Below are 24,291 nucleotides of genomic sequence, written 5' to 3'. Positions count from 1 at the left end.
AGAGATAGAGATAGAGATAGAGATAGAGATAGAGATAGAGATAGAGATAGAGATAGAGATAGAGATAGAGATAGAGATAGAGATAGAGATAGAGATAGAGATAGAGATAGAGATAGAGATAGAGATAGAGATAGAGATAGAGATAGAGATAAAAAGATTGATTAAGTTAATTTACAAAACTTAATTTCACCCTAATCGTAAAAATGTTCACCTTAACATATCTATTGAGTACTATTACTTACAGGGTCATATAAAGAATAGAGTCATGTCTTCATTTATTGTACATTAGAGTACATGTGTTGAGCAGCAGCAAACATTGCCTGGCAGCACAGCCTTATTTCTCTGCAACACCAACACTTAAATAATACAGGCAAGCGACAGGCGTCACTCGACTTTCCTACTAATTCTACACAACTGCGACGAACTTTTACACAACCACATATGAGTACACACCTACAAATGCAAGTTCTTGCAGTTCTAGTGCCACTTGCAACTTTATTCATACCTTCGGTTGCATGCAATCAAACAGCAAGTCAGCAACTGTTTTCACTTCCACAACTACAACGAAACAACAACAACAATTGCAACTTAGACTCTTCATGCTTCATTGTCTTGCCTTTTCAATTCTTCCCGCTCACTCCTGCTTGTACTTCTATAGACTCAGCAACACCATTCTCTGTTGATATGTGTATGCCCAAAATAATACAGTTCATATCGTGTTGTTGCATTGTTGTCGTCTATTTATAGAAGCAATAATGCTTGTTCCACAAAAAGTCCTTAAATTCTGGTTGACCGGTCGACCAAACTACAAATGGCTGTATAATAGCCCTGTAGTAGTCAGTCCACACTGAACGCTGGCCATGAACAGTAACGAGTATGTTTCTTCGCATGTATGTAGGTATTGTATGCAAGCAGTCACTATGTCAACCAGTTAGTTATTTAGTTCTTGAAGGCTTTTGCTTCACTTTGCCTTGCTGCCAGCACATAACGGTACGCCGAAGAATTCCACTCGACTGCAGTTCTTAACTAAATGAAGATATTTTCAGTGTTTGAACAACACCAACGCTCAGTTGCACATATGAGGCAATGCAACACCCACAAATGCCCACACATTCTCACGCGCCTTGAGCAGTTGGCAGGCCCACTCCTTCTCGCTCGCTGGTGTGAGTTAATAACTGCTGACGTTTTGGTTAAATTTGATTGGATGATTTCCATGTAGCACCTTATGCTCGGAGAGTTTTGCATTTTGCTCTGCTCCTGCTTCTCTTCAACTGCCTGTGTCCACTTTTTTGGCTGTCATGTCATTGCTTCTGGGCACTGTTGGCAGCATTTTAATGAATCTTGTCAACTGTTAGAACTGGAAAGACTTTGATATTGCTGTTGTTGTAGTTTTTTTTTTTTAGGCGAAAGCTGAGCATGACAATTATATATAACCCTAAACCTCTCTAACTTGCAACAGATAACCTAAGCGAGGACATACACACAACTGTGAATTTATGTCGAACATTTTACCGCTACAAATCCATTGAATCGAACCAATTTAACAATATTTGCTATTTTTAATTGCGTCAGCGGTTTAAGAATAAACATAAAGTTTAACACTCGACCTTTTGCTGAGAACATAGTGGAACCAACCAAATGTGGACTCTTATATGATACCTGCTTGATTTCTGAACACACTCTTGATCTCAAAATAACGGTACATTCTGTAGTACCATTGATTTGACATACATATGTCACCCATCAAAATAATGTGATATCTGTCAGCTCGCATACGGCTCCAAAAAGTGGTCCCACCACGGAAGTAGAAACCCCCAGATGACAACTGGGAAAGTGGCAAGCAGCAACGATGCCACCAACCAACCAAGGCCGGAAGTGTCAATGAGCGACATTAATAACCCGTATTGTGTCGAACACCACTGCCGTCGGCATACAGATGAGTGATGAAAGTCTATTAAACAACAAAAAAAAAAGCGAAGTAAAAATGGCGGCTGAACGAACGAGGCGAACGTCAGGAACGACAGGTGGAACGTGGAACCACAAAGATGAACACAATTATGATATTGAGATCGAACTTCCGCGAATTTACACTTATATGCATATATATATGCCGACTCGCCACCTCGGGCGTTTATATACTGATATATATGTAAAGCATTCGATAGAACCTGGGTTATGGATGTCATAAATGACCTCCAGGCAGGTGAATGGCGTACAGCAAGGAAGACGCGGTGATAATGAAAAGCGTAGAGTGAATGGCAGGCGACAACGTATAATGAATGGTAATTAAAGCACAACGAAAACGCATTTCGCCGCGAGGGAAGAAATGAAGAGAAGTAGCAAAAGTGATTATTTTTCACAGCGGTGTATTTCTTACTGATTTTAATAGCTCTGTGGAAAATATTAACGAAACCGACGGGTTACGCACTAAATTTGGATGAAATTGAATCAAATCGAAATGATAAAATCGAAGATAAAGATAAAGATAAAGATAAAAGGATAAGTTAAATAAAAAGATGAAGATAAAGATGAAAAGATATGATAAATGATGAAGATGGAGATGGAGATGGAGATACAGAAGCATATATAGATACAGATACAGACAGAAATAAAGAAAAGGTTAAAGATGAAGACGACGATAAAGATAAAGATAAAGATATGGAGATAAAGATGAAGATGATGGAAATAGAGAGAGATAATGGTCTTCGCTATCAAAGCTTGATGAAATCTGTTTAAATTGATTTCCAGATATTTGGAACTTCTTAATATCTCTTTGCCACCTTAGGGAATCCGCTCGCAATCGAGCTCAGCCTTCCTTACTTATTTCGAACTTATTTGCCTCATTCATTAATATGCGCTCAAGCAGAGCCATGTAGTGTCATCAACGGTGTGGAAACATGAGTAATGCTTGTGTATTTTCATATCGTTATAAAATATGGAATAAATTGTTGGCAAATAATCACGAAATTCAATTTGCGACACGCATCAAGCTGGCTGTGCTAATTCTGTCTTCATTGTGTCAACGCTTTATTAGCGCAGCGTGAAATATGTTTTCATTTGTTGCTGCCGACACAAAGCAGTAGCGAAATGAAATTATATGATTTGAATAATAATTGAATTAAAATCAGCAGAAAGAAGCAAAACAACCGGGAGACATGCTCCGAAGACCGCAAAATACGGAAAGTACATAGCTGAAGAGAAAGTGGAAGAAAAAGAAGAGGCAAGCGTATGTATGTGTGTTGGATGTGGATGTGGATAGGCGTCACACGCATCAAATCCGAAGAAATACTGGAAATTACCGCAGCAACATGTTGTGCTGCCAGCAAGCGACTGCGTGTGTGTGTGTGTGCGGTTATTTGGTTGTTGCCTGCCACAGCACAATTACGGGCGAAATTAAATCATTGCATGTACAATGCGCACTGCTGACAGCAAAGAAAATATACGAGCGCAATCCACATACAAACAAACATACAGGCAACAGGCATGCGTATGTCACAGGTGCTCACACACACATTCATGATTACGTATGAGCGCGTGGAACAACGGAGGACAATCACACAATCATTGTCAGTTGCATGTGCAACAGCATGTGGCAACACATGTACACAAATATCATACACACACACACGCACGTGGCAATCAACCAAGGGTTCGTTATATGTAAATGCGTTGCTGACGGGCGGCTAGCTGCTCGGTCCTTGATGGTTGGCGGGCGGTAGTTGGCGTTGTGCGGTCTTCATTTCCTACGTTGACAAGCATGCCGCCGTGTCGTGCATCATGTGCAACACGCGTGCCGCCGGCAGACATATCAGAATGCATCGGCCTTATGCGGCATGCCGTCAAGTGTGGCCGTAGGGTTTTGCAAAAATCTACAATTGGAAAATGAGGGAATCCGCATAAAAACGCTGATTGCAGAATACCGTTGTGATTGTTGCAGGAATTGATCTCGATAAGTTGGCTAGTTCTGTCGAGTTGAAATGAGCTTCCAATTTGGAACTGATAATGTCTAGTATATATACAGAGAAGTTTGGGTTCCACGTACATACCTTAGAGAGTTTATCTAAAGAGGGTAAGCAAGGTTTAAACTACAACAGAATGTGGGTCATTGTACTCTAATATGGGATACTGTACTGAAAAGGTTATCTCAGTGATCATCACCGTTCTAAGTTTCATTGTCTTCCAGTTAAAGTAATTTGTTCAAATCTCACCTCGACCGCGCCTCTTTGAAGACTCTGGGATTCACCAATTTAGCCGCTGGTCTTCCCTTTTCTAGACAAGTGACCCTTTTTGGAATCGAACGAAAGATATTTATCAAGAAATAATCCGACCGTGCCGCTATGAAGACTCTAGCACCACATAGAGTTTCCATAGATCCGGGAACTCCAAATTCGCACATATATAATAGGAACTACTGCGTATCTAATAGCATCGTTGCATGATGTAATAATCGAGACACACTCATTAATATATACTATATGTATTCTTTTTAATTACATTTACAGCCCATACGCTGATACAATCATCTCTTTAGGTCCCATCATCATTTTACATTACAACATTAAGCCAGTAATAAAGTTTACAGCAAAGGGTTCGAATATTCAAATCAACAAGACTCGTCTCACACAAGCACTCTGCGCCTCTCTTGGCGCTTCTATGATTTATTGTTCATGCCTAACTGTAATATGAAAGAGTACTCATTTAAATTTAACGGCTTTGTTGAAAGCTACGCCCAGCCATTAGAACCGCAAGCATTAAGGTTCTAGCAAACTTTTGATGCGATTGCCGGCATGCCGTGCATATTTCCACTCATTTGCGTAACGGTAGTCTTCAAAGTCGCATCGTAGCACCACCACCACGTATTTACTGAACCAATTCGCGCCAATTTCGGTTGCCATGCATGGACATTTCGTGTTGATTTTCGTGCTAAAATACATAATTCAGTCCGATGCGGTGAACGGCATAGCGACGCCGGGCACCATCTGCAACTCAACGATCCGTTACAATTTGGGACATGCGCTGGGCTCTATTATCGACAGATTCTTTGTGCCAAACTCCAGCGATATGATGGTGTCCCTACATGCAAAGCACAAGCAGTCGTGGCGTCTGATGCAGGATCTGCTGACTTGTGCGACGCCATTTATGTTTAACATCAAACTGCATATCGAAAATATTGATGGGCCACGCCTACAAACTTCCGCCAGAAAGTACAATCTGCTGCTGATTGATGGACCGCAGGCGTTAGTGTGAGTATGCGAGTGGACTAAGATTTATTTAACACTAATAAAACTCCGCACTCATTCTACACAGCGAGCTGGATCCAGCGAAGTTCACGAAGGAATTCGATTTTTCCGAGCACTACTTGATACTGCTTATAGATCCAGACAAATCACGAGCGCCGAATCTGCTCATTGCCACCATTTTGAATTACTTCTTTAGCAACTATCTCATCAACGTGAGTGTCTTGTATGAAAGTAAACCCGACTATGTCGAGGTCTACACATATTTTCCTTTCCTGGATAACAATTCATGTAAGGCAAATAATGTACGTGTCATTAATGTCTACAATGGCACATGGGTGAAGTCCTTGGCGACAAATATCTTTCCCAATAAGCTCACAAATATGCAAAATTGCTCGCTCACAGTGGCTGTCTGGGATGCGCCGCCATATTTAAGTTACTACCCGAACAGGAGTAGCTATGCGCAGTTAGGTTCGTTCGAAGGCGAAATGCTCATCGTATTAGCGAAGAAGCTCAACTTCACTATGGAGCTGGTGGAGCCACCGAACGATGAGCAACGCGGTCGACGCTTAGAGAATGGTACCTTAACGGGCGCCATGAAAATGGTAATATAAATTTTATGTAATGCACGAACTTCAATCAATCCATCCATCCATCCATCTTATCTTACATACTTTCTCTCTCTCCTTCTCTTCCCTACTCAGCTGCATGATCATTTGGCGGATTTGAGTTTGGGTTGCTTTCGTTACACAGTGGAACGTTGCGCGCTGCTCACTGGTGCACTGCCGTACTACCAAACGTGGCAAATATTTGGCGTCGTCCTGACTACTCAATTCTACTCTTCCTTGGAAATATTTACGTTCCCCTTCGACGCTGAGACCTGGTTTGGGCTCGTATTTAGTTTCCAATTAGTCCTCCTACTAGCCTATTTTATATACCAACGCAGTAAGGATTCACCGCTTGCCCACATTATGATTGGCTATCCGCGTCCGCGTTCTCCTCTAATCAGCGTATACAGCCTCTTTCTCGGTATTCCCATACAACGCGTGCCACATACAAACTTCGCACGTTTCGTCTTGGTTATGTGGGTTACATACGGTTATGTGATGCGTAATGCCTACCAGAGCTTTCTCTATCAACTACTACAAACCGATCTATATCGCACGCCACCGCAAAATATCTTCGAACTCATGAAAGACGGCTACTCGCTCGTAATGACCGCGTCTACACTGAATACGGTGGGTTCGCTGCCTCTGTTGGCGAAGGGTCGCATACCAATAATATTAAATAACAGCACGTACGAATGGAAGTCGTACGAAATGGTGGAGCAAATGGGTGGAAGGTTGGCTGGCGTTTCGCCGAGAGACTATCTCACCTACTACGTGATGTCCAAGCACAGACGCGGTGTTTTCTATGTGCTGCCCGATAGACTCTTTGCTCAACACATTACCATATACTTCCCGAAGCATAGCTACTTGACGGAACGGTTCAATTTCTTGCTCATGCAACTGCGCAGCCAAGGTCTGGTCGATTACTGGGCGGAAAAGTATCTAGACCTGAGTTACTACGATCTTGTCGCGGCCGAGGACAACGATGCGCTTGATATGGACGACCTCGGGGGATTATTTATTATGTACCTGACGTTGGTGGGCTTGGCGTCGCTGGTATTTCTGGTGGAATTACTGTGGCACAGATGGGGAAGGACTAAGTGTTAAATTAAATTAAATTAATAATTAAAACGTAATATAAACTATACACGAAGTTCGTTTAATTGGAAGGAGAAAACCACCTTACAAACCGTGTGGTATCAGGGTAGAGTTGGAACCTTTTTTTAACCAGAAATCGGATTCATAGATCCAATGACATGAACTCTAATAAAGTATGGACAAATTGTGTTTAGCTCAAGGGCAAGTTTCTTCCAGATTTTTAATACACATACCCCCCCTTCTTCCCAACCGACAAACTCTTAACTTGAACTTTGACCTTCTCTGCATTGCATACCCAATTTGTAAAGCAAATTTGCAAATTGTAAACAAGTTCACGCCATTAAGGAAGTAAACGATATAAATACCTCACCGATCGCTATCTAAAATTATAGACCCATCTATGTTATTTCGCGCCAAATTTACTATCTCGAGATCTTAATGGATCGCCGCATATCATACTCATGCAACAGCAGCGTCAACAAGCGTGGGGGTGTGTTTAAAGAATCGGCGTGTCGCCACAAAATGATGACCGCTAATGGAAATGGAACATCCTCGGCGTGCAACCAATTAGGTTAACGGGTTAAGAGCATTTCGTGTGCAAAGCGGCAACGGATGCGTCAGACATGCAACGTTAAAGGCGTAATGACGATGTTTTACGGCCTATTGCCGCACACCGAATCGTTGGTGAAATAGTTCGCATATGGGACTGGTGAAAGCCAGATTGCGTCGCGCAAATCGACATGGATATAATTTTGGGTGGCCTTGGAAAAGGTGGTTTCGAGAAGACCGGAAATCACACGCTGGTAATGGCCCTCGCTTGGGCCATTCTCAATGCTTATGGCAAATTTACTTCTACACCCTTGGTTATAGCAAAGTATGCGAACAAGCCTCAGAATTATGCTTATCAAGCGGAGCTGATCGAGGCTTTGCTGGTGCATTTACAGGGTCGGCACTATCGCCTCTACATTGTAGAGCAGGAAACGCGGTTCGACAATAGTACCTCTGCCGTAGGGTGGGGCGGTTTAGCAGTCGCTGGAGTTTGGTTCGTCGACAGCTGGCAGTCCTTCGAGTAAGTTGACATTCCCCGCGACCCTTTATGCTTAACATAAATATACTTTTATTGTATCGTCAGGGCTTTAGTAATGGATTTGGAAGAGCCGAAAAGCACATACAAGCGCAGCGGATGGTTCATACTCGTCTACACCGGCAGCGAAGTAGAACGCTTAAAGACTGTCAAAAGTATATTTACGCGCTTGTTCGGACTCTTCGTTCTCCACGTAAACGTTTTTCTGCTAATGGACACGACCGCCGTTGCCTACACCTATTTCCCATTTACGCCCACTACTTGTCATTCGGCCAAACCCAAACTACTGCTATCGTTTCGCAACAACCGGCCAAGGTTCAGAACCAAAGGTCAAGAAATGTTTTTTCCCTACAAATTGCGCAATTTGCACGGCTGTGAGTTGTCTATAGTGACCTGGCACGAACCACCATTTATAATTTTGGATCAAGATCGGGAAAGCGGTCGCATCAAATCGATCGAAGGTATCGAGGGTCTGTTGATCACGATTTTGGCAAAAATCATGAATTTCACCATAAGAGTTGTGGATCCACAACCGCGGGATCGTGGCGCAATTTTTGCAAATGGCACGCTGACTGGAGTCACGAAAATGGTGTGTAGAAGTCAACACGTATTACTTGCTTTTCTTAACAAATTAATTTTAAACTCCCCACACTTACCGTAGATAGCCGAAGGCAATGCAAATATTACGATCATCTATACAATGTATGAGAAAAAGCGCGCTCAAGTCATGGATGCCACATTTTCGTACATGAGCTTTCCCTTAATGGTCGCTATACCACATGGACGTCCGCTCTCTCCGCTGCAGCGCCTTTTGAGACCTTTTCGATTCATCATTTGGTCGCTGATTGCCTCTAATATTGTGCTGGCCGTGCTTATCATATACGCACTCAAATTTCTAGGCAGCAGTCAGCTTGTTTCATTTGTCTTTGGCAGCAGTAACCGCATTCCGTTTAGCAATCTGTGGGCCTCGCTATACGGCAATGTTATACACAGTAGATTACCATATCGCAACTTTTCGCGTTACCTCCTGGGCTTGTGGTTGCTGTGCACATTGGTGCTACGTTCCGCGTATTCCGGTCAGCTTTTTATAATGTTGCAGGATGGACGCGCACTCACACCGTTAAAATCATTTGATGAGATAGTCGAGCACAACTATACCGTTAACACGGCACCAGTATTGACGGAGTTACTAAGTTCTGTGCTCGGCGATGCGTCCATTGGTTATATCGATGGCGCTAAAAACACAATGCCGATGATTTTGAAACGGATCGCTCATGGTTCCAAGGAGGCGCTGACCATAATCGAGCCGGCCTTGCTTTACTTCAACTATCAGCAGGACACGGAGGACGAAAGGGTGGCAATACTCCCGCAAAAGTTGATAATGACGCCGCTCACGATGTACATGCCCAAACATTCCTTTCTGGTTTGGCCGTTCAACACTATCATTCTCTATTGTATCGATGTGGGAATAATCGATAAATTTGAGCGGAGCTACCGCTTGGTCAACCAGATCGGTGAATCACAGGAACCGGTGAAGTTGTCACTGTTTCTGCTGCTGGGCATATTCAGCCTGTATGGAGCTCTAATGTTGCTGTGCATTTTAATTTTCCTTTTAGAGCTTTGGGCAGTCCGATCGCCCTTGACTAAAATGGTGTTGGATTTCTTGAATTATTAGGTGAGTATATAGTTGAGGGTTACTAATGGATTATTTGCAAAAGACAAGATGATATTACTTAGAGATGTAACCAATTGTTCCTAGCTTTGTTAACACGAATTGTGTGCATCTGAATAAAAATCGCTTGCATAAAAATCTGAAGAGTCGTTACGAGTTAATTGAAATGAGAGGTGGAAGGTGTGGTGAGAATTGCAATTTGAAGTTGACAAAAAGTTGCAACCCATTAATGGACCACGAGATAGAAGATCAACTTACTTACTGTATCTTTTGATCCGCGTATTTTCCATGAATCATCTCATGGATGATAAAATAGATTTTCCGGGGTTCCGTTCGATTTTCGGACGTTGGTCGTCTATTTTTCACGTCGTACCTCGACGAACCTTTAACAGGATCGTATTAAGGTAATCGATAACAGTTTTTGTTTGCCATTTTTGTAAATTCAGCCGGAGAGGATCATATTGAGCTTACTACACGGATTTATTAGTTGTCTGGTAGTGAGGCCAGGAGCGATTCCTTTACATGTGACTCAAGCAGCTCACGACTTCCGGTCTTAGACCAAGTATCCTCCGGGTAGCCAACAGACATCCGTTTGAAGCGAGCTAAAGTGAGAAGGTGATGATTACGGTTGTGAGTAGGGTTTGGGACCCACCACATAAAAAACCTCCCCAATGAAAAGGAGACAACAGCCTTGGTGGTGCTGAAGCGTGGACGATGTCAACATCCGATGAGATGGCATTGGTGGAAGCCGAGGAAGAGGAGAAGGGCTTGGCTGCACTTGACCAATTGGCGCCAAACAGCGATAAGGAAGAATGAATGGCGTGCCGTTGTTAAATCGGTGATATCTGCGTAAGCGGTGTCTGCGCCGATAAAGAAGAATAAGTGATATGTATCATAAGGTAGGGAAAGATAATACTTGAATCAACCACTTAAAATTGTGAGCCAAATATCAGAATATACACCATTTTGAATTGTCAACAAAATTTTATTCGAAATTCTCTCATTCAATTACAAACTCGAATACCTTACTCCCACCTCCAAAGCCTTTCAATGATTAAAACCACAGTACTCAACACATTTCCGATAAACCAAACATACCAAGCGCCATACATTTGTTGCATAGTGACCTGCGCTATGGGCTCCTCGAATCCACCGTCCGATCGGGGACTCATATCCAGCAGTTCTCTTACCCATTTCTCCCACAAACCCACAGTGATGTAACGCAAAATGATGCGATTGAAGCGTTGCAAGAGCATGGAGTTGCTCGCCATGTAGAAACTTAGCTGTTGTGTAAACACACGTTCTTCAACCACATGAACGCCCTTGGTGAAGGAGGCATTGTAACGCTTGAAGTAGCCAACAAATTCGTATGGCGTCAATATGGCGATACGCCGATCTGGGCGACGTACCAATTCGAAACTCTCGAAACGTGATATATTCAAGATTTGCGCGTTCGCAGAAATCACTGGTAGGTCGTAGACAGTGGCCAAAACATCAGCGGTCATGAGCAGTTGATAGTCTTGACGCAACAACTCCGCAATCGTTTTCGGCGGCGGGCGTCCAATATTGGACTTAATCAGGTTGTACAAGAAAGCCTGATAAGAGCTGCGCAGCAACATCGTCATTATTAGCCAAAGCATTAGAAAGTAACGTGCGAAATTGCGCTGCGGCAGTTGATTTGAAGGCAACGCACCGCCCAAGCAAACGTTAAGCATATTTAGACCCGGCATATGATTCGTGGCGCCAAATATGAAGTTACTTGGTCTTACGCCCATCAAAGAGACAATCAGTCGAAGTGCAAATACGCCGAGGTAGATGAACAGTAGTAGACTCCAAATGTGGCTATTGAAGGGCAGAAATAACTTCGTAAACGGTGAGTACGGTTCCAGGTTGGAGTTGACAATAAAGTTGAAACTGCTTAGGAAATAAGGAAAGGTAGGCGTGAAAACGTCCTCTTTGACGGGCGTCTTATATGGAAAACCTCCAACTACAAAATCCGTACCGTTCGCAATAAGCTTGTTCGGGATGAGTAAACTGGTTAGGAGATCAATAAGCAAGTTATTACGTATATAGTGCGCTCACCTCTTTAAAAACCACACCTCTCCTATCCAGTATATGCGAGTTCTCGTAGGCGTCAAGCAGACGAAATTTCAAAGTGAAATTCATTGTCACGGCCAAATACTCCAACAGCTTTCCTTCAATGCCCAACAATTCGCCGCTCTGTTCATTCACACTGCGGTACGGCATCTCCGCCCAAGTGGCGCAAATCAGCGCACAGCCATGCAAGTCCGCCAGCTTGTCGGGATAGAAGTTGGTGTGCCACCACCGCAAATTCGTAAACCGATTGCTTATGGTGGGCGCCAACCCCTTGCAATGGAACTGATTGAAGGGGTGAATGTTGTAGAGCAGCGACAAGTTGAACAATGCATACACCAAGACATTGGCATCGATTATGCCCAGGAACCAATTGAGCTCGAATATTTCGAAAAGCACATCGTAGTAATGCGCCGAGTCATAGGTGTGCAAGACGATAACGAAGTAGCCGTTCGTGTAGAGATGATACCTGGCGAACTCCGCATAGAGGGAACTACATTGAGGGAGTAGAAAGAAAACAAAGCGTGTCTACAACAAAACCTTATGCAACTCTGACCACACAAACTTCAGAGAGGCCGCAGAATCTACCAGCAGTACATTGTAGTGACGCTCATGATCACCCGGCACCGGCTCGCCCAAACCAATGCGCACAGTGTTGCCATTTCCCGATGATCGCAGCACATTTTCGATAATGTCACCAAAAAGAAAGCGTCTTTCCGGACGCTGTACGTAGGAGAAGAGATTGTACGTGTTCACTTTCCGGTGCCCGATGAAGCTGCTCTGCACTATCTCCACAATTGCGGCTGAGAGATGACCAGCGATCTCTGCGTAGTCAGGACCGTCTTCCAGACCTTTTCTCTGCACAAACATGGTATTACCGACGTGGAGGAGCGTTAGCAACACAGCGACATATAAAACTCTTTGGAGATACTCTCGATGAACTTCACTTGACATGACCACAACTGAGAAATGAACAGGACTATGTGCAACCCATTTGCCCCGGAAATCCGCTTTTATATAAAATACCACATGCTTTAATAATATACTCGCGTATCTTCCTATAATTTTGCTAATGGAATTAATAACTTAATTTCACTGAATTGCCATAAAAATAGAATTAAATCGCTGTATCAGTAATTTACAGACTACTGGAAGAAAGTGAGGACTACAACGAATTTTAAGTGATATTGATGTTTTATTGTTGTGGTAGAGGGAGTCCACGAATGAATCACTACTAGAGAGTTAAATTGATCTAGAATGTGATTAAAAAACTAAGAATTTAGAAACCGCAGTAATAGTGATCCCGAAATACGGAGCTTAAGAACGCTACTTCACACTCGGGAGACCGAACTAATATTAATCAGAAGTGATACATCTAACAATCTAGCCAGATATTCCCCAACTAAATTCTTCGCAAAAATTTTTCTACAGAAGAATCGTCTCATAAAATCTAACAATTTCCCCGAAGTTAAGGCACAGAGACCAGAGATTTACCATAAGTATCCAACAGTTTGTCGTCGAAGGAAACCATAACAACAACATGATTTATTTGAGACATTATTTCCTTTACATATACTCATACAACCTTTAAAAGGTTTTCCATTTTATCTACTAGGCATAACCCCGCACATACTCGACCAAGAATACCAGCAATGCAGCAACCCACATCAAACATTGGATCACAAAGATTCCGTAGAGCTGCGTTAGCGTCAAAGCTTGCTTGTCCAACCCATTTTTATTCGCATGTAGTTCCCTAACAAGCGACCAGTGCTCGATTATGCCGCCAGCACGTAGATTCCGTAGAATTCTATTGACCGGCAGCTTCAAGTAGGAGTGCTTCGTAAAGTATACGGAAATATGATGTAGGAAGACATCCTCCTTCAAAATAGTGAATTTGCTATATTTCTGTTCACTGATCATATAATATTTGAGGAAGTCACTTGGAGTGGATGCTACAAAGTTTTTCTCTGGATTACCCTCCAGTTCAATATATATTCCAATGTCGGTCATATTCAACGCCAGTACTTCAATCTCTCGATTTCGCAGAGCCTTTATCCCAGACATCGAATCGGCGGTGGATTCTGTCACAACCAATTTGTATTCACGTTGAATCAATTGGTCCAAAGTCGCAGGTGCCGCGATCACTTTTTGTGTGCTGAAGAAGTCGTAGAGCAGCGCTTGGTAGGAGGAGCGCAAAACAAAGGTTAATAACAGCCACATGACAAATATGTAGCGTGCGAAATTCGCCGAAGGTTCGGGTATTGCTATTTGAGATAAGAGTATGCCCGTCCACATGAAGAACATTTCTCTGACATGCAGAATTCCAAAGATGAAATGTAAGAGGCGTACGCTTAAGCGATGCAATATAAACGCTATAAATATTGGCACCAGATAGAAGAAGAGTAGCGAACTCCAGACATGTATATTGAAGGGATACGTTAAGATTTCGTATGTGGACCAAGGTTCTTGTCTCTCCAACACAGCGAACACCTGTGTGGTCTGATAAAAGCTAATCGATGAGGTGAGCACGGTTGCCCTCTCCTGTGTACGGCGAAAGCAACCCAAACTGAGATCGCCCGATTTTTCAGCCAACTGCAATATACAAAGAGAACCGCAATGTTTTAGTATATATTAGTTGAAGTGTCATATCATTATAATTTAGTAACTGTTAATGATTACAAAATGTCTCACCATTTTAATCGCCCCAGTCAACTTTCCGTTGGGTAAGATCAAACCGCGTTTCTCGTTACGAGGCGGTGTCGTATAATTCAAATCAATATTTAACTCAGCAATCAAAAGGTTCAGAAGTTCTCCTTCCAAACCGCCAAACTGTAGCTCACCCTGCTCCCGCTTAGGCAGCGATATATAAGGCGGCACATCCCACAGCACTGCCGTTATGGTGCAACCGTGAAAGTTTCTTACCTTGTCGGGGAATAGGGCTGTAGCACTTAGCTCTGTGATGGATTTGCCACGATTTAATTGAATCGGTACGGTGCTTTTGCACCGCTGAGGCGAAAACGGAAAGTAGGTATAAAGCTCTACACCGGTACCGTTAACTTCCACGAGTACATCTACATTTAAAATATAGTGACGCCAGCAATAATCGAAAATCGCTTTTAATTCTGACATCAAGAGCAAATGATTCGTAACAGGAGGCATAGCGATCAAATAGAACTCGCTGAAATCGTTTTGCTGGGCATGAAACCCTGGATCCATGTCACTGCAAATGTATTTTAATAACGGTAATAACATTTTGAGGGTTTATTATGCGGTATCTTTACTTACACCAGCGCTTCATACGAGTCGATCATTAGCATGTTGTACAAATCGTATTTCTTCGGTTTCGGCATACCCTCAGCCACATTAATCTCCACCTTCACTTCCTGTGCGTTCGGTAATACCGACGTCAACAAGTCGGTGAAATAATCAACAGCATCGTCATCTCTTGTAAGCATTGAGAGTGAAAACCCTTTGGCACGTTTGCTGAAAAAATTCGCGTGGTAATGCAGAATTGCGCTGGACATATGCGATAACTGCATGTCAGTGGTCAGTATTTCAGCTTCCACACAGCAAAGTGGCAACAGCCCGGCGGAAATAATAATACGCACTATCATTGACAACATTTCCATTACAATTAAACAGGGAATTTCATTTACCGAGCCTATTTCATAGCCAGAACTCAGTGAGACTTAATTGAACGATTTGCCTACCATTAGTGTGCCATTAAATTGAAAGCCTTAATTGTCGCAGGAATGGCCACTAATGAACTTTGAAATGTAAGTCCAGCTGGAGTCATTAATCATTTAGAACCGAAGCTGAGAACCAAAATAATGGACTCCAGTCCCCATTATACTATTTGTAATATTTAGCATTTATAAGCACAACCAAACAATCATAAAGAAACCGCCGTTATTGCTTTGCAAATTTGTTTATTACTCAATAATTGACTTTTTGTTGTTGCAACATTATAAAAAAATAAATTTAACAAACACTTTAATGTAAATAGCTTTTAGCTTAAATCGATTTGTAATCAAAACATTATAAAAATAAATGCACTTCTGGTTTTCCTGTTATAGTATTATTAACATCAGACCTTTTGTTCTTATAGCTTTTGCACAAGAATCGAGGAGGCACCGCCGCCACCGTTGCAGATTGAAGCGCATCCGAACTCACCAGGTTTCAGCGCATGCGACAAGTGCGTCACTAAACGGGCACCGGACATACCGATTGGATGGCCAATAGACACAGCACCACCATGTATATTCACTTTGGCTGGATCGATGTCGAGTTTCTTTATATTGGCCAAAACTACCAGCGAGAAGGCTTCGTTGATTTCCCACATTGCTACATCTTGCTTGTTTACGCCAGCACGCTGCAAGAGTTTAGGCACAGCAAAAGCGGGAGCAATGGGAAAATCAATTGGATCTGTTTCGGCGTCTTGGAAGGCGACAATACGTGCAATTGGTTTCAGTTTCAAACGTTCGGCGGCTTCAGCAGTCATTAGCACTGTGGCAGCACCGCCGTCATTTAGCGTGGAAGCATTGCCGGCTGTCACAGTACCATTCTCCTTCTGGAATACGGTCGACAGTTGGCCGAATTTGTCGAAATTGACACGTTTGAATTCCTCGTCTTCGGTGATAACCACTTCCGGTTTTCGTTTCAACTGTATTTTCACGGGTGCGATTTCTGCGTCAAAAGCTTTTTCGCTCCATGATTTCGCAGAGCGCTTATAGGATTGTATAGCGAACTCATCCTGTTCTTGGCGGCTTATACCCATTTTCTTCGCTGTATTTTCAGCGCAGTTGCCCATATGAAATTTATTGTAGACATCCGTGAGACCATCAAAGACAATACCATCGATGAGTTGAATGCCACCGTATGGTGTGGCACCGCGTTTCATGTAATATGGCACATTTGACATGGATTCCATGCCTCCGGCAACTACAATTTCTGCTTGACCGAGCATCAGCGACTGTGCACCCAGCATGACCGCTTTCATGCCAGAAGAGCACACTTTGTTCACTGTTGTGCAACACACGTTCTTAGGTAAGCCGGCGAAAATCGCTGCCTGGCGTGCTGGTGCTTGGCCCAAACCGGCAGAGACGACATTACCCATAATAACTTCATCTACCTGATCCTTGCTGATGCCAGCGCGCTGTACGGCAGCCTCAACTGCTACAGCTCCTAGTTGGGTCGCCGACAATGGAGCCAATTGACTTTGAAAGCTACCAATTGGTGTACGAGCAGCGGAAACAATGACCACATCATGTATTTTGGAACTGAATTTACGCGATTGGGCGCAAAGCGAACGAGCAGCTTGCAGGAAAGCGGACATTTCGGTGAAATAATAATAATTCTATAAACACACAATATCCAGAACTTGTATGCCACCTATATGAAAATATAATGACCTTCGGCCCAACAGGTTCCCAATTGGAATCCGGTTGTATTTTTTAGAACTGTCAAATATTGCATAACTACGCAAGAGCAGATATGTCTAACGCATATTTTTTTGTAATTATATTCAGTGCACTTTAATTATATTTGAATATAAAAATTTAAAAAAATTATTTTTAATACTACATAATCTCAAGGCAAACAAAAAGGTTTCAATATTTTTTTGAACATTATTATTCTAAGTTTTTTAATTGTTATCAAATATTTTCCTTCCAGCATTTTGTCTCATTTCGATTTGAGCTAGCAATGCCGTTGACTGCTTTCTGCACACCTCCTAATTCACAATCGTGAATGACGGCAGAAATGAAACGACAAAAGTCTTATTTTGGAGAAGAACAAGCAATCACGAAAAATTTGCAGATTCACTCAACTGAAAGCAGTAAAATTAAATAAGTTAAATAATAAATAAAGTTATATATATTCCATCAAAATGACTACTGGAGCCGTGCCAGCAGAAGGCGTTCGTGAGAAAGCACTTGTGGAGTATAGAAAAAAACTGCTGGAGCATAAGGAAGTTGAGTCGCGTCTTAAAGAGAGTATGTATATATCCAACATCTAATTATTCCAATTTTAAAACACTGTTTATGCTTATCTTTAGAGCGTGAGGAAATAAAAGAGCTCACCAAGCAATATGACAAATCTGAAAACGATCTTAAAGCATTGCAGAGTGTTGGGCAAATTGTCGGTGAAGTTCTTAAACAATTGACAGAAGATAAATGTAAGTACATACGAATGGTGAATTAAGACTAAATAATTTCTGTATTTTTTGTAGTTATTGTCAAAGCTACAAATGGACCACGTTATGTGGTAGGTTGTCGCCGTCAATTGGATAAAACCAAGTTGAAATCCGGCACTCGTGTCGCGCTGGATATGACAACTTTAACAATAATGCGTTATCTACCGCGTGAAGTTGACCCTCTGGTTTACAATATGTCTCATGAGGATCCAGGCGAGGTGAAGTATTCTGCAATTGGAGGACTTTCTGAGCAAATCCGCGAACTGCGCGAAGTTATTGAACTGCCACTGTTAAATCCAGAACTGTTCTTACGTGTCGGTATCACACCACCAAAAGGTTGTCTGTTGTACGGACCACCTGGTACCGGAAAAACTTTACTGGCCAGAGCAGTTGCATCGCAATTGGATGCCAACTTTTTGAAAGTTGTCTCCTCTGCTATTGTGGATAAATATATTGGTGAGAGTGCACGTCTCATTCGTGAGATGTTCAACTATGCCCGCGATCATCAACCATGTATTATATTTATGGATGAAATCGATGCCATTGGTGGACGTCGATTTTCCGAGGGCACATCAGCCGATCGTGAAATTCAGCGTACGCTTATGGAACTGCTGAATCAAATGGACGGCTTCGATTCCCTAGGTCAAGTAAAGATGATAATGGCTACCAATCGTCCGGATACCCTTGATCCTGCACTTTTGCGTCCTGGTCGTTTAGATCGTAAAATTGAAATACCTCTACCTAATGAGCAAGCGCGGTAAGCCCTTTGTATAAGTCATTAATTTCAAACACTGACATATTTACTTATAGCATGGAAATTCTTAAAATTCACGCTGCGAAAATTGCAAAGCACGGTGAGATCGACTATGAAGCTATTGTCAAGTTATCAGACAATTTTAATGGCGCTGATTTAAGAAATGTGTGTACAGAAGCTGGTCTCTTCGCTATTAGGTAAGTAATGAACAATTAATATTTAACGATTTTACTCACACCATTTTCAACTTTCTAGAGCTGATCGCGAATACGTTATACAGGAGGACTTTATGAAGGCCGTACGTAAGGTAGCTGACAACAAAAAATTAGAGAGCAAATTGGATTACAAGCCGGTATAAACTGTATAGATATATGAGAAAAATAAAATTTTCTACAAATTACTCGATTTAAAAAGTTCACTTTATTTACTGTATTTAACATGGAATATATTTCCTTAGAACTGAAATATTACTTTTGCTTTTCCTCAATTCGACGTTTCTTGCGTTCTAAGTAGTCGCTCACATTGTCATATCGCTTTTTGAACCATGCCGACACATCTTCGGGCTTCCACACTTCGGATCTGAATTGCTTCTCAATCATATTAATCCATTCGGTTGGTATAGATGGCTGACTGTCCGTCAGCTGCGATACTTTCAAACTGAAACGTTCGTCAACAATGCCAGCAGCATAAAACTTCTCATTTACGAAACATATGTTGCTTATGATCACTTCTGGGAAATCAAGCTTCGTGCGCTCCGTTATCAGCCATTGGTCCTCACCACTATTACTAATTTCGTAAATGCCAACACTTTCGCCCGGCTGATATAACAACACAGCGGCTTCAAATTTATTCTCACCCTTCGACCTTAAGCATAGTTTTAAAGCAGGTGCTGGTAGTTCAAATTTGGATATTTCTCGGCCACTTATGAAGTTCCATATACGTAATGTCTTATCACCAGATACAGACACAATAGTGTCGTCACTCAAAAATGCTAAACCAGAAACGAACTCCTTATGCCCGAGACAGTAGCCGTGTATATCATGCGTTGCAGGATAATTGGTTATGCGTATTTTGTCATCTCTATCACATGTGATAATATATTTCGAATTCGGGGTCCATAATACATCGTAGACTATGCTCAGGTGGCCAAGTAAGAGTTGCGGTTCCTCTTCGAAATTCACACAATCATATTTATAACAATCTCCTGACTTATCTGTTACCAAAAGCACTTTGGAGTCTTTGCTAAACGTAAGTGCACTTGAAGCACGTGCCAGTGACCTGGCCGAGACAAGTTTAGCGTGTTCAGGGCGACATTGGTAGAGCAAGACAGCCTTTTGGCCGGCAGTCGTTACAGCACATAGACTACGATCTGGAGAAAGTTCCACATGCAGAATGCTTGGCAATTCAGTTTTCACTTCTTTTAGTTTCTTCGTCACTTTAGCTTGTTCACTGTCACCCTCGCCATCCCCTTCAGAATTAGTTTTTGGAGCTTTCAGACCGACTTCAGACAAATCTTTTGGTATTTCTATTTCTTTAAAAATTTGAAAATCATTGGGATTTACGAAAATTACTTTTGTATTCAAAGCAATTATCAGTTCCGGTTCGGCATACAAAAGCGTCGTCATATTTGTAAATAAATATTTATAAGAACTTGAGCACAATTGTTAACGTTTTAATTTGCATCTAACAATTCACAGCGAATCATGACCATTCACAATGGTAAAGGTTGGTTGGTCATCACACACACAGCTGGTTCATTGTTTACACCGGTCGCATATTAAATAAAAACAATTTATGGAAATGACTACAACAAAAGTACAAAATGACACCAAATATCCGGTTTATATTGTACTGGGCTCTGGAGGACACACCGCCGAGATGTGCACCATAAATATGGCGCTACTGAGTTCCTCTAGAGGCAAGGAGATTTACAACCCACTCCGCTATATTATAGCCAACGACGACATCACTTCACGGAGCAGAATAACCAGTGCCATGCAAAAGGTTGGCGTTGCACTAGATGATACATCGTTTATTTATGTACCACGTAGTCGCAAGGTGGGGCAGAGCTACTTTAGTAGTGTGTTTACAACACTTTGGGCATTATTGTGGAGCTGCTGGCTTGTGTGGCGTGATCAACCCAAGTTATTGCTTTGCAACGGTCCTGGAACTTGTGTACCCTTTTGTTTAGCAACTTCTATATGTAGACGTATTGGACGCTTGCCAAACACAACTAGAATCGTATTTGTGGAGAGTTGGTGCAGAGTACGTACACTTTCACTTAGCGGAAAACTGATGCGCCCTATGCTTGACTTATTAGTGGTTCAATGGCCGGCACTAGCGGAAAAATATAAAAACGCTTACAATGTGAAATACTTCGGAAAAATTATGTGAACAAGTATAATTTATTATGTGAAAAGCAAGGCCTAGAAGCTTTGATGTTGCCATCTATGTAATCAAGAATAACTTTAGCATACCAAGTAACGAAATCACTTTGTAAATTTTGTAAAAAAAAATAATAAATACATAAAATTTAACTAAACTACGGAGAGAGGCAATCATCAAGGTGATCATTGATCGTGGTTTGTTCAACCTCTTGCCCGCAATTGGGACACTGAATTGTACTTTTTAGAATATTTCTTTGGCGATATAACCGTGTGTCCTTGTCCTCTAGGGTACTGCCGCTGTTTGTGGAATTGGCGTCAGGCCTGATCGGTGAACTTAGGTTTATAGTACTGCTGCTACTGTTGAATTCATCATCACTTGTCGAAGTAAGGTTGATTAAATCTTGTTCAGAATAGCCAGCATTCCGCAGGATATCTTTACGCGAGGGGCGCGATGTGCGCGTCGGATTTAATGGCCGCGATGTGGTTGACAATTTTTTCAATAAATGTTTAGGTGCAACAATTTTAACGGCGATACCAGTGCAACCGTCCATGTGGTCAGCGAATAAACACCGTTTCATTTTGCCTTGACAAATAGGGCAGGTAATGATGTCATCGTTAGGGTTGGGGAAGTGATACGAGCCAGAAGGTTTGACATCATTTTCTCTATTGAAATCCTTCAGCATTGTATCGTCGCCAAAGAACTCATCTATCACAGAAGTGTCTGCCAATTCCGCAGCAGCTGATATATTAGCCATTTCATTATTGTCATCCTGTGCATTATCATCATACTCATCATCAATGAGAATGATATCCTCATCCAATAAATCATCAGTGTCTTCAAGAATTTCTTCTTTGATAACCTTATGGCGTTCATCAGCAGTTAGTGGAGTGGACCGCTTCGACGTTTCAACACCAAAACCGTTCTCGTTATCATCTGAGCCACTTTCATCGTCCGAGAGTATCGCAATGGTCTCTGTAGGCGGGTCTCTTAACATTATATCATCGTCTAAGACAAGCCAATCTTCAGTTTTTGTTTTCTTTAATCCGTCACTTGGTTGCGAAATATCACTCGATAGTCGTCTACGTTTGCCATCACCTTAAATAATGAAATGAATTCCATAAAATAAACTGTCAGCAATAATTGTAGAATTCCCTCACCTGTTGGCGCCGCTGCATCGCTTTCAAGGAAACGTGATTTTTTCTTATTTTCTATTTTGGTATCTGACCCACTACTCGTTTTATTTTTATCGAAACGCTTTAACCATAACTCTCGTAGATGCTTTCGATCCACCTCCCTACCAGGACTATTTATGGAGCTTACACTCGAACGACTTGTGGCCCCCACTTGGCAACCACTGCCACTGAAAGCAGCATTTGCATTATTATTCGTATTTACGCGACCAGCTGCACCACCAGTGTCGCCAGGACTACTATTTAGATTCGCAAAACCTATCACATTCTTTAAGTTACCCCCCGCCGGCGCAGGTCGAGTTGGCGTTTTGTTAGCACCAGAAATTATTTTTGTATTAAATGGATCACTTGATAGACCTGGGTAGGAGGACGGTGGAAATGCTGAGGCTATAGACGTTTGACGTTCAATTGGTTTCGCAACTGGTGCTTTTGTCTTAGGATTCAGTAGGAGTGTACCGCCACCGTTTGTTTTGATAGGGCCTACAAAAAAAATAATGAAAGCTTTGCAGGCGCAAATAGGGAGCGAATAATTCGAACACGCACCTTTAATTCCACCAAAGCCGGAAGTGCCACCATTGAAGCTTTTTACATTATTAGCATCCGACAGTTTCGGTGTAGAGCTTATCTGCTTGTTCGCCGAAGGGAAGAATGTACGTAAATCTTTGCCTTGTTGTTGCTTTGGTTCCTTTGAGGCTTTCTGCTTCTTTGGTTTTTCTGGGCCTTTAATTTTCATAAAAGTGCCACCACAAGATTCCTGATGTGCTGCCCACCACTGATCATTGGCACCAGGAGCGCGATTAGACGTACGTTTGACATAACCGAAAAATGGTGCGCGATTTTGGCAACTCCCATTGCAACGCCACCAGTGCTGCTTATAAGCATCTACTTCATCATGGAATGTATGATAAACCTAAAATATTTAAATTATATATGGACTCTAGTTGTTTATGAATACTCACTGTTATGTTGGTGCCAGCAACTTTATTGATCGCATACATAATCTTTTTAAAATTGGGACCGTGACCGCCGTTTCCCTCACGTATATTTAAAACGAAACAGTAGGCGTGTATCATTTCGTGCTGGAAGAGAACTTCAAAGTTTTACTTATTGCACTAATTATAGTTTTAAGCAGTACAAACCAGCATAGTCTCAACCAAGTCTTTGCGTGGTCTTAACTTAAGCAGAGGTTCGCTCAAACGAATGGTGATATCCATACCGAAACGATTGCGTCGCGAGTAGCATATGCCAGCACAGCTATACATACGCTTACTCCATTCCAAAGTCACACACTTCAAGCGACTTTGAAAAAATTTACCATCAAAGGCGGCAAACAATGCAAATATATCTGGTGTGGGGTCCAGCGTTTCCCACTGGGGATGCACCAGATTTTGCGTGCGATTTAAGTAGTCTTCATCTTGGTTTGACGACGGATTGCTACGCTTTATACGTAAGGGTTCCTTCGAAGGAGGAGGCATACTGTAGTTGACAATCTCCGGTTCCTGAAATTCGAGATATATTTAAATTCGTAGCACAATAACACAGCCAAAACATACGCTGCCATCGCTGCTATTCAAATCCGTGCTTGATTCGGCGTTCCAACGCTTTTGCATTTCCAGTGCCATTAAAAAATCAGGATCGTTCGACATTTCTAATGTTTTAAGTTAGTCCCTAAAAAGCACAAACCATATCAAATAAGCGTTCTGAGCTCACAAAAAGGAATTTTAACACAGACGAAATGACCAAAGAAATTTTCGCAAACTGCGCGCGGAATATATGTTTACTATCATATAAATTGGGCTACCGTATTTTTTCACCTAGCTTCCTGGTATCAAAATCAATAAAATTGTTTTATGGTCGATAGAACAGGACGTCATAAGCAGAAACAATAATTTTTTTATACAGGATTGCACAATAATAAAAAAAATAATTGTTTAAACTCAAAATCGGTTGGAAAGCTAATTTTTTTGTAGAAT

The 24,291-nt window shown here is 42.0% G+C and overlaps 9 protein-coding genes across 12 annotated transcripts; 4 read left to right on the top strand and 5 right to left on the bottom strand.

The window, feature by feature from the left end:
- The first annotated feature begins 2,657 nt into the window (after positions 1-2,657).
- LOC105219310 (uncharacterized) lies at positions 2,658-7,075 on the top strand. The gene is made up of 3 exons (XM_029044942.2): positions 2,658-5,243; positions 5,308-5,842; positions 5,942-7,075. The coding sequence occupies exons 1-3, from the start codon at positions 4,894-4,896 to the stop codon at positions 6,950-6,952; spliced, it is 1,896 nt and encodes a 631-aa protein (XP_028900775.1). The 5' UTR covers positions 2,658-4,893; the 3' UTR covers positions 6,953-7,075.
- A 606-nt stretch (positions 7,076-7,681) lies between these two features.
- On the top strand, positions 7,682-10,031 carry LOC105219309 (glutamate receptor ionotropic, delta-1). Its single transcript, XM_029044938.2, has 3 exons — positions 7,682-8,012; positions 8,076-8,616; positions 8,689-10,031. The coding sequence occupies exons 1-3, from the start codon at positions 7,684-7,686 to the stop codon at positions 9,700-9,702; spliced, it is 1,884 nt and encodes a 627-aa protein (XP_028900771.1). The 5' UTR covers positions 7,682-7,683; the 3' UTR covers positions 9,703-10,031.
- A 73-nt stretch (positions 10,032-10,104) lies between these two features.
- On the bottom strand, positions 10,105-12,948 carry LOC105219308 (uncharacterized). Its single transcript, XM_011195351.3, has 3 exons — positions 12,359-12,948; positions 11,782-12,286; positions 10,105-11,714 (listed from the first exon to the last, which is right to left on the bottom strand). The coding sequence occupies exons 1-3, from the start codon at positions 12,745-12,747 to the stop codon at positions 10,725-10,727; spliced, it is 1,884 nt and encodes a 627-aa protein (XP_011193653.2). The 5' UTR covers positions 12,748-12,948; the 3' UTR covers positions 10,105-10,724.
- A 19-nt stretch (positions 12,949-12,967) lies between these two features.
- On the bottom strand, positions 12,968-15,564 carry LOC105219304 (uncharacterized). Its single transcript, XM_011195348.3, has 3 exons — positions 15,079-15,564; positions 14,485-15,013; positions 12,968-14,385 (listed from the first exon to the last, which is right to left on the bottom strand). The coding sequence occupies exons 1-3, from the start codon at positions 15,420-15,422 to the stop codon at positions 13,405-13,407; spliced, it is 1,854 nt and encodes a 617-aa protein (XP_011193650.1). The 5' UTR covers positions 15,423-15,564; the 3' UTR covers positions 12,968-13,404.
- A 138-nt stretch (positions 15,565-15,702) lies between these two features.
- Positions 15,703-17,268, bottom strand: LOC105219306 (acetyl-CoA acetyltransferase, mitochondrial). The gene has a single exon (XM_029044941.2). It carries the CDS (start codon positions 17,126-17,128, stop codon positions 15,896-15,898), a length of 1,233 nt encoding a protein of 410 aa, XP_028900774.1. The 5' UTR covers positions 17,129-17,268; the 3' UTR covers positions 15,703-15,895.
- Positions 17,269-17,549: 281 nt separating this feature from the next.
- LOC105219302 (26S proteasome regulatory subunit 10B) lies at positions 17,550-19,145 on the top strand. The gene is made up of 5 exons (XM_011195346.3): positions 17,550-17,786; positions 17,849-17,968; positions 18,023-18,743; positions 18,797-18,937; positions 18,996-19,145. Exons 1-5 carry the CDS (start codon positions 17,681-17,683, stop codon positions 19,096-19,098), a joined length of 1,191 nt encoding a protein of 396 aa, XP_011193648.1. The 5' UTR covers positions 17,550-17,680; the 3' UTR covers positions 19,099-19,145.
- LOC105219303 (tRNA (guanine-N(7)-)-methyltransferase non-catalytic subunit wuho) lies at positions 19,142-20,438 on the bottom strand. The gene has a single exon (XM_011195347.3). It carries the CDS (start codon positions 20,363-20,365, stop codon positions 19,208-19,210), a length of 1,158 nt encoding a protein of 385 aa, XP_011193649.1. The 5' UTR covers positions 20,366-20,438; the 3' UTR covers positions 19,142-19,207.
- A 96-nt stretch (positions 20,439-20,534) lies between these two features.
- On the top strand, positions 20,535-21,364 carry LOC105219300 (UDP-N-acetylglucosamine transferase subunit ALG14 homolog). The gene has a single exon (XM_011195344.3). The coding sequence runs from the start codon at positions 20,535-20,537 to the stop codon at positions 21,132-21,134; it is 600 nt and encodes a 199-aa protein (XP_011193646.1). The 3' UTR covers positions 21,135-21,364.
- Positions 21,127-24,242, bottom strand: LOC105219301 (DNA-dependent metalloprotease SPRTN). 4 transcript variants are annotated; one of them, XM_054231227.1, is made up of 7 exons: positions 24,120-24,242; positions 23,872-23,986; positions 23,458-23,817; positions 23,278-23,397; positions 22,862-23,228; positions 22,286-22,798; positions 21,127-22,223 (listed from the first exon to the last, which is right to left on the bottom strand). In XM_054231227.1, exons 2-7 carry the CDS (start codon positions 23,962-23,964, stop codon positions 21,283-21,285), a joined length of 2,394 nt encoding a protein of 797 aa, XP_054087202.1. In that variant the 5' UTR covers positions 23,965-23,986; positions 24,120-24,242; the 3' UTR covers positions 21,127-21,282. The 4 variants fall into 4 exon arrangements, with proteins under 4 accessions (XP_054087202.1, XP_054087201.1, XP_011193647.1 ...); XM_054231226.1 differs by having other exon boundaries at positions 24,051-24,204; XM_011195345.3 differs by lacking the exon at positions 24,120-24,242 and having other exon boundaries at positions 23,872-24,110.
- Between the last annotated feature and the right edge of the window lie 49 nt (positions 24,243-24,291).

This window comes from Zeugodacus cucurbitae, chromosome 5 (assembly GCF_028554725.1).
Source record: "Zeugodacus cucurbitae isolate PBARC_wt_2022May chromosome 5, idZeuCucr1.2, whole genome shotgun sequence".
In the NCBI taxonomy this organism is placed as follows: domain Eukaryota; kingdom Metazoa; phylum Arthropoda; class Insecta; order Diptera; family Tephritidae; genus Zeugodacus; species Zeugodacus cucurbitae.
The sequence above is the reverse complement of the archived record's forward strand: the minus strand, read 5'-3'. Positions and strand labels throughout refer to the sequence as shown.

Bases quoted from the DNA above. Each gene is read 5' to 3' on its own strand.
- LOC105219306 (XM_029044941.2), bottom strand. From the start codon at position 17,128: ATGTCCGCTTTCCTGCAAGCTGCTCGTTCGCTTTGCGCCCAATCGCGT.
- LOC105219310 (XM_029044942.2), top strand. From the start codon at position 4,894: ATGCATGGACATTTCGTGTTGATTTTCGTGCTAAAATACATAATTCAG. The intron at 5,244-5,307 runs GTGAGTATGCGA...CATTCTACACAG, and splicing joins GATGGACCGCAGGCGTTAGT to CGAGCTGGATCCAGCGAAGT. The intron at 5,843-5,941 runs GTAATATAAATT...TTCCCTACTCAG, and splicing joins TAACGGGCGCCATGAAAATG to CTGCATGATCATTTGGCGGA.
- LOC105219300 (XM_011195344.3), top strand. From the start codon at position 20,535: ATGGAAATGACTACAACAAAAGTACAAAATGACACCAAATATCCGGTT.
- LOC105219303 (XM_011195347.3), bottom strand. From the start codon at position 20,365: ATGACGACGCTTTTGTATGCCGAACCGGAACTGATAATTGCTTTGAAT.
- LOC105219304 (XM_011195348.3), bottom strand. From the start codon at position 15,422: ATGGAAATGTTGTCAATGATAGTGCGTATTATTATTTCCGCCGGGCTG. The intron at 15,014-15,078 runs GTAAGTAAAGAT...ATACATTTGCAG, and splicing joins GACTCGTATGAAGCGCTGGT to TGACATGGATCCAGGGTTTC. The intron at 14,386-14,484 runs GTGAGACATTTT...TGTATATTGCAG, and splicing joins TGACTGGGGCGATTAAAATG to TTGGCTGAAAAATCGGGCGA.
- LOC105219302 (XM_011195346.3), top strand. From the start codon at position 17,681: ATGACTACTGGAGCCGTGCCAGCAGAAGGCGTTCGTGAGAAAGCACTT. The intron at 17,787-17,848 runs GTATGTATATAT...GCTTATCTTTAG, and splicing joins TGAGTCGCGTCTTAAAGAGA to AGCGTGAGGAAATAAAAGAG. The intron at 18,938-18,995 runs GTAAGTAATGAA...TCAACTTTCTAG, and splicing joins GCTGGTCTCTTCGCTATTAG to AGCTGATCGCGAATACGTTA.
- LOC105219309 (XM_029044938.2), top strand. From the start codon at position 7,684: ATGGATATAATTTTGGGTGGCCTTGGAAAAGGTGGTTTCGAGAAGACC. The intron at 8,013-8,075 runs GTAAGTTGACAT...TTGTATCGTCAG, and splicing joins GACAGCTGGCAGTCCTTCGA to GGCTTTAGTAATGGATTTGG. The intron at 8,617-8,688 runs GTGTGTAGAAGT...CACTTACCGTAG, and splicing joins TGACTGGAGTCACGAAAATG to ATAGCCGAAGGCAATGCAAA.
- LOC105219308 (XM_011195351.3), bottom strand. From the start codon at position 12,747: ATGTCAAGTGAAGTTCATCGAGAGTATCTCCAAAGAGTTTTATATGTC. The intron at 12,287-12,358 runs GTTTGTGTGGTC...CCCTCAATGTAG, and splicing joins GATTCTGCGGCCTCTCTGAA to TTCCCTCTATGCGGAGTTCG. The intron at 11,715-11,781 runs GTGAGCGCACTA...ATCCCGAACAAG, and splicing joins GAGGTGTGGTTTTTAAAGAG to CTTATTGCGAACGGTACGGA.
- LOC105219301 (XM_054231227.1), bottom strand. From the start codon at position 23,964: ATGTCGAACGATCCTGATTTTTTAATGGCACTGGAAATGCAAAAGCGT. The intron at 23,818-23,871 runs GTATGTTTTGGC...CTCGAATTTCAG, and splicing joins TGAATAGCAGCGATGGCAGC to GAACCGGAGATTGTCAACTA. The intron at 22,224-22,285 runs GTGAGGGAATTC...TCATTATTTAAG, and splicing joins CGATGCAGCGGCGCCAACAG to GTGATGGCAAACGTAGACGA.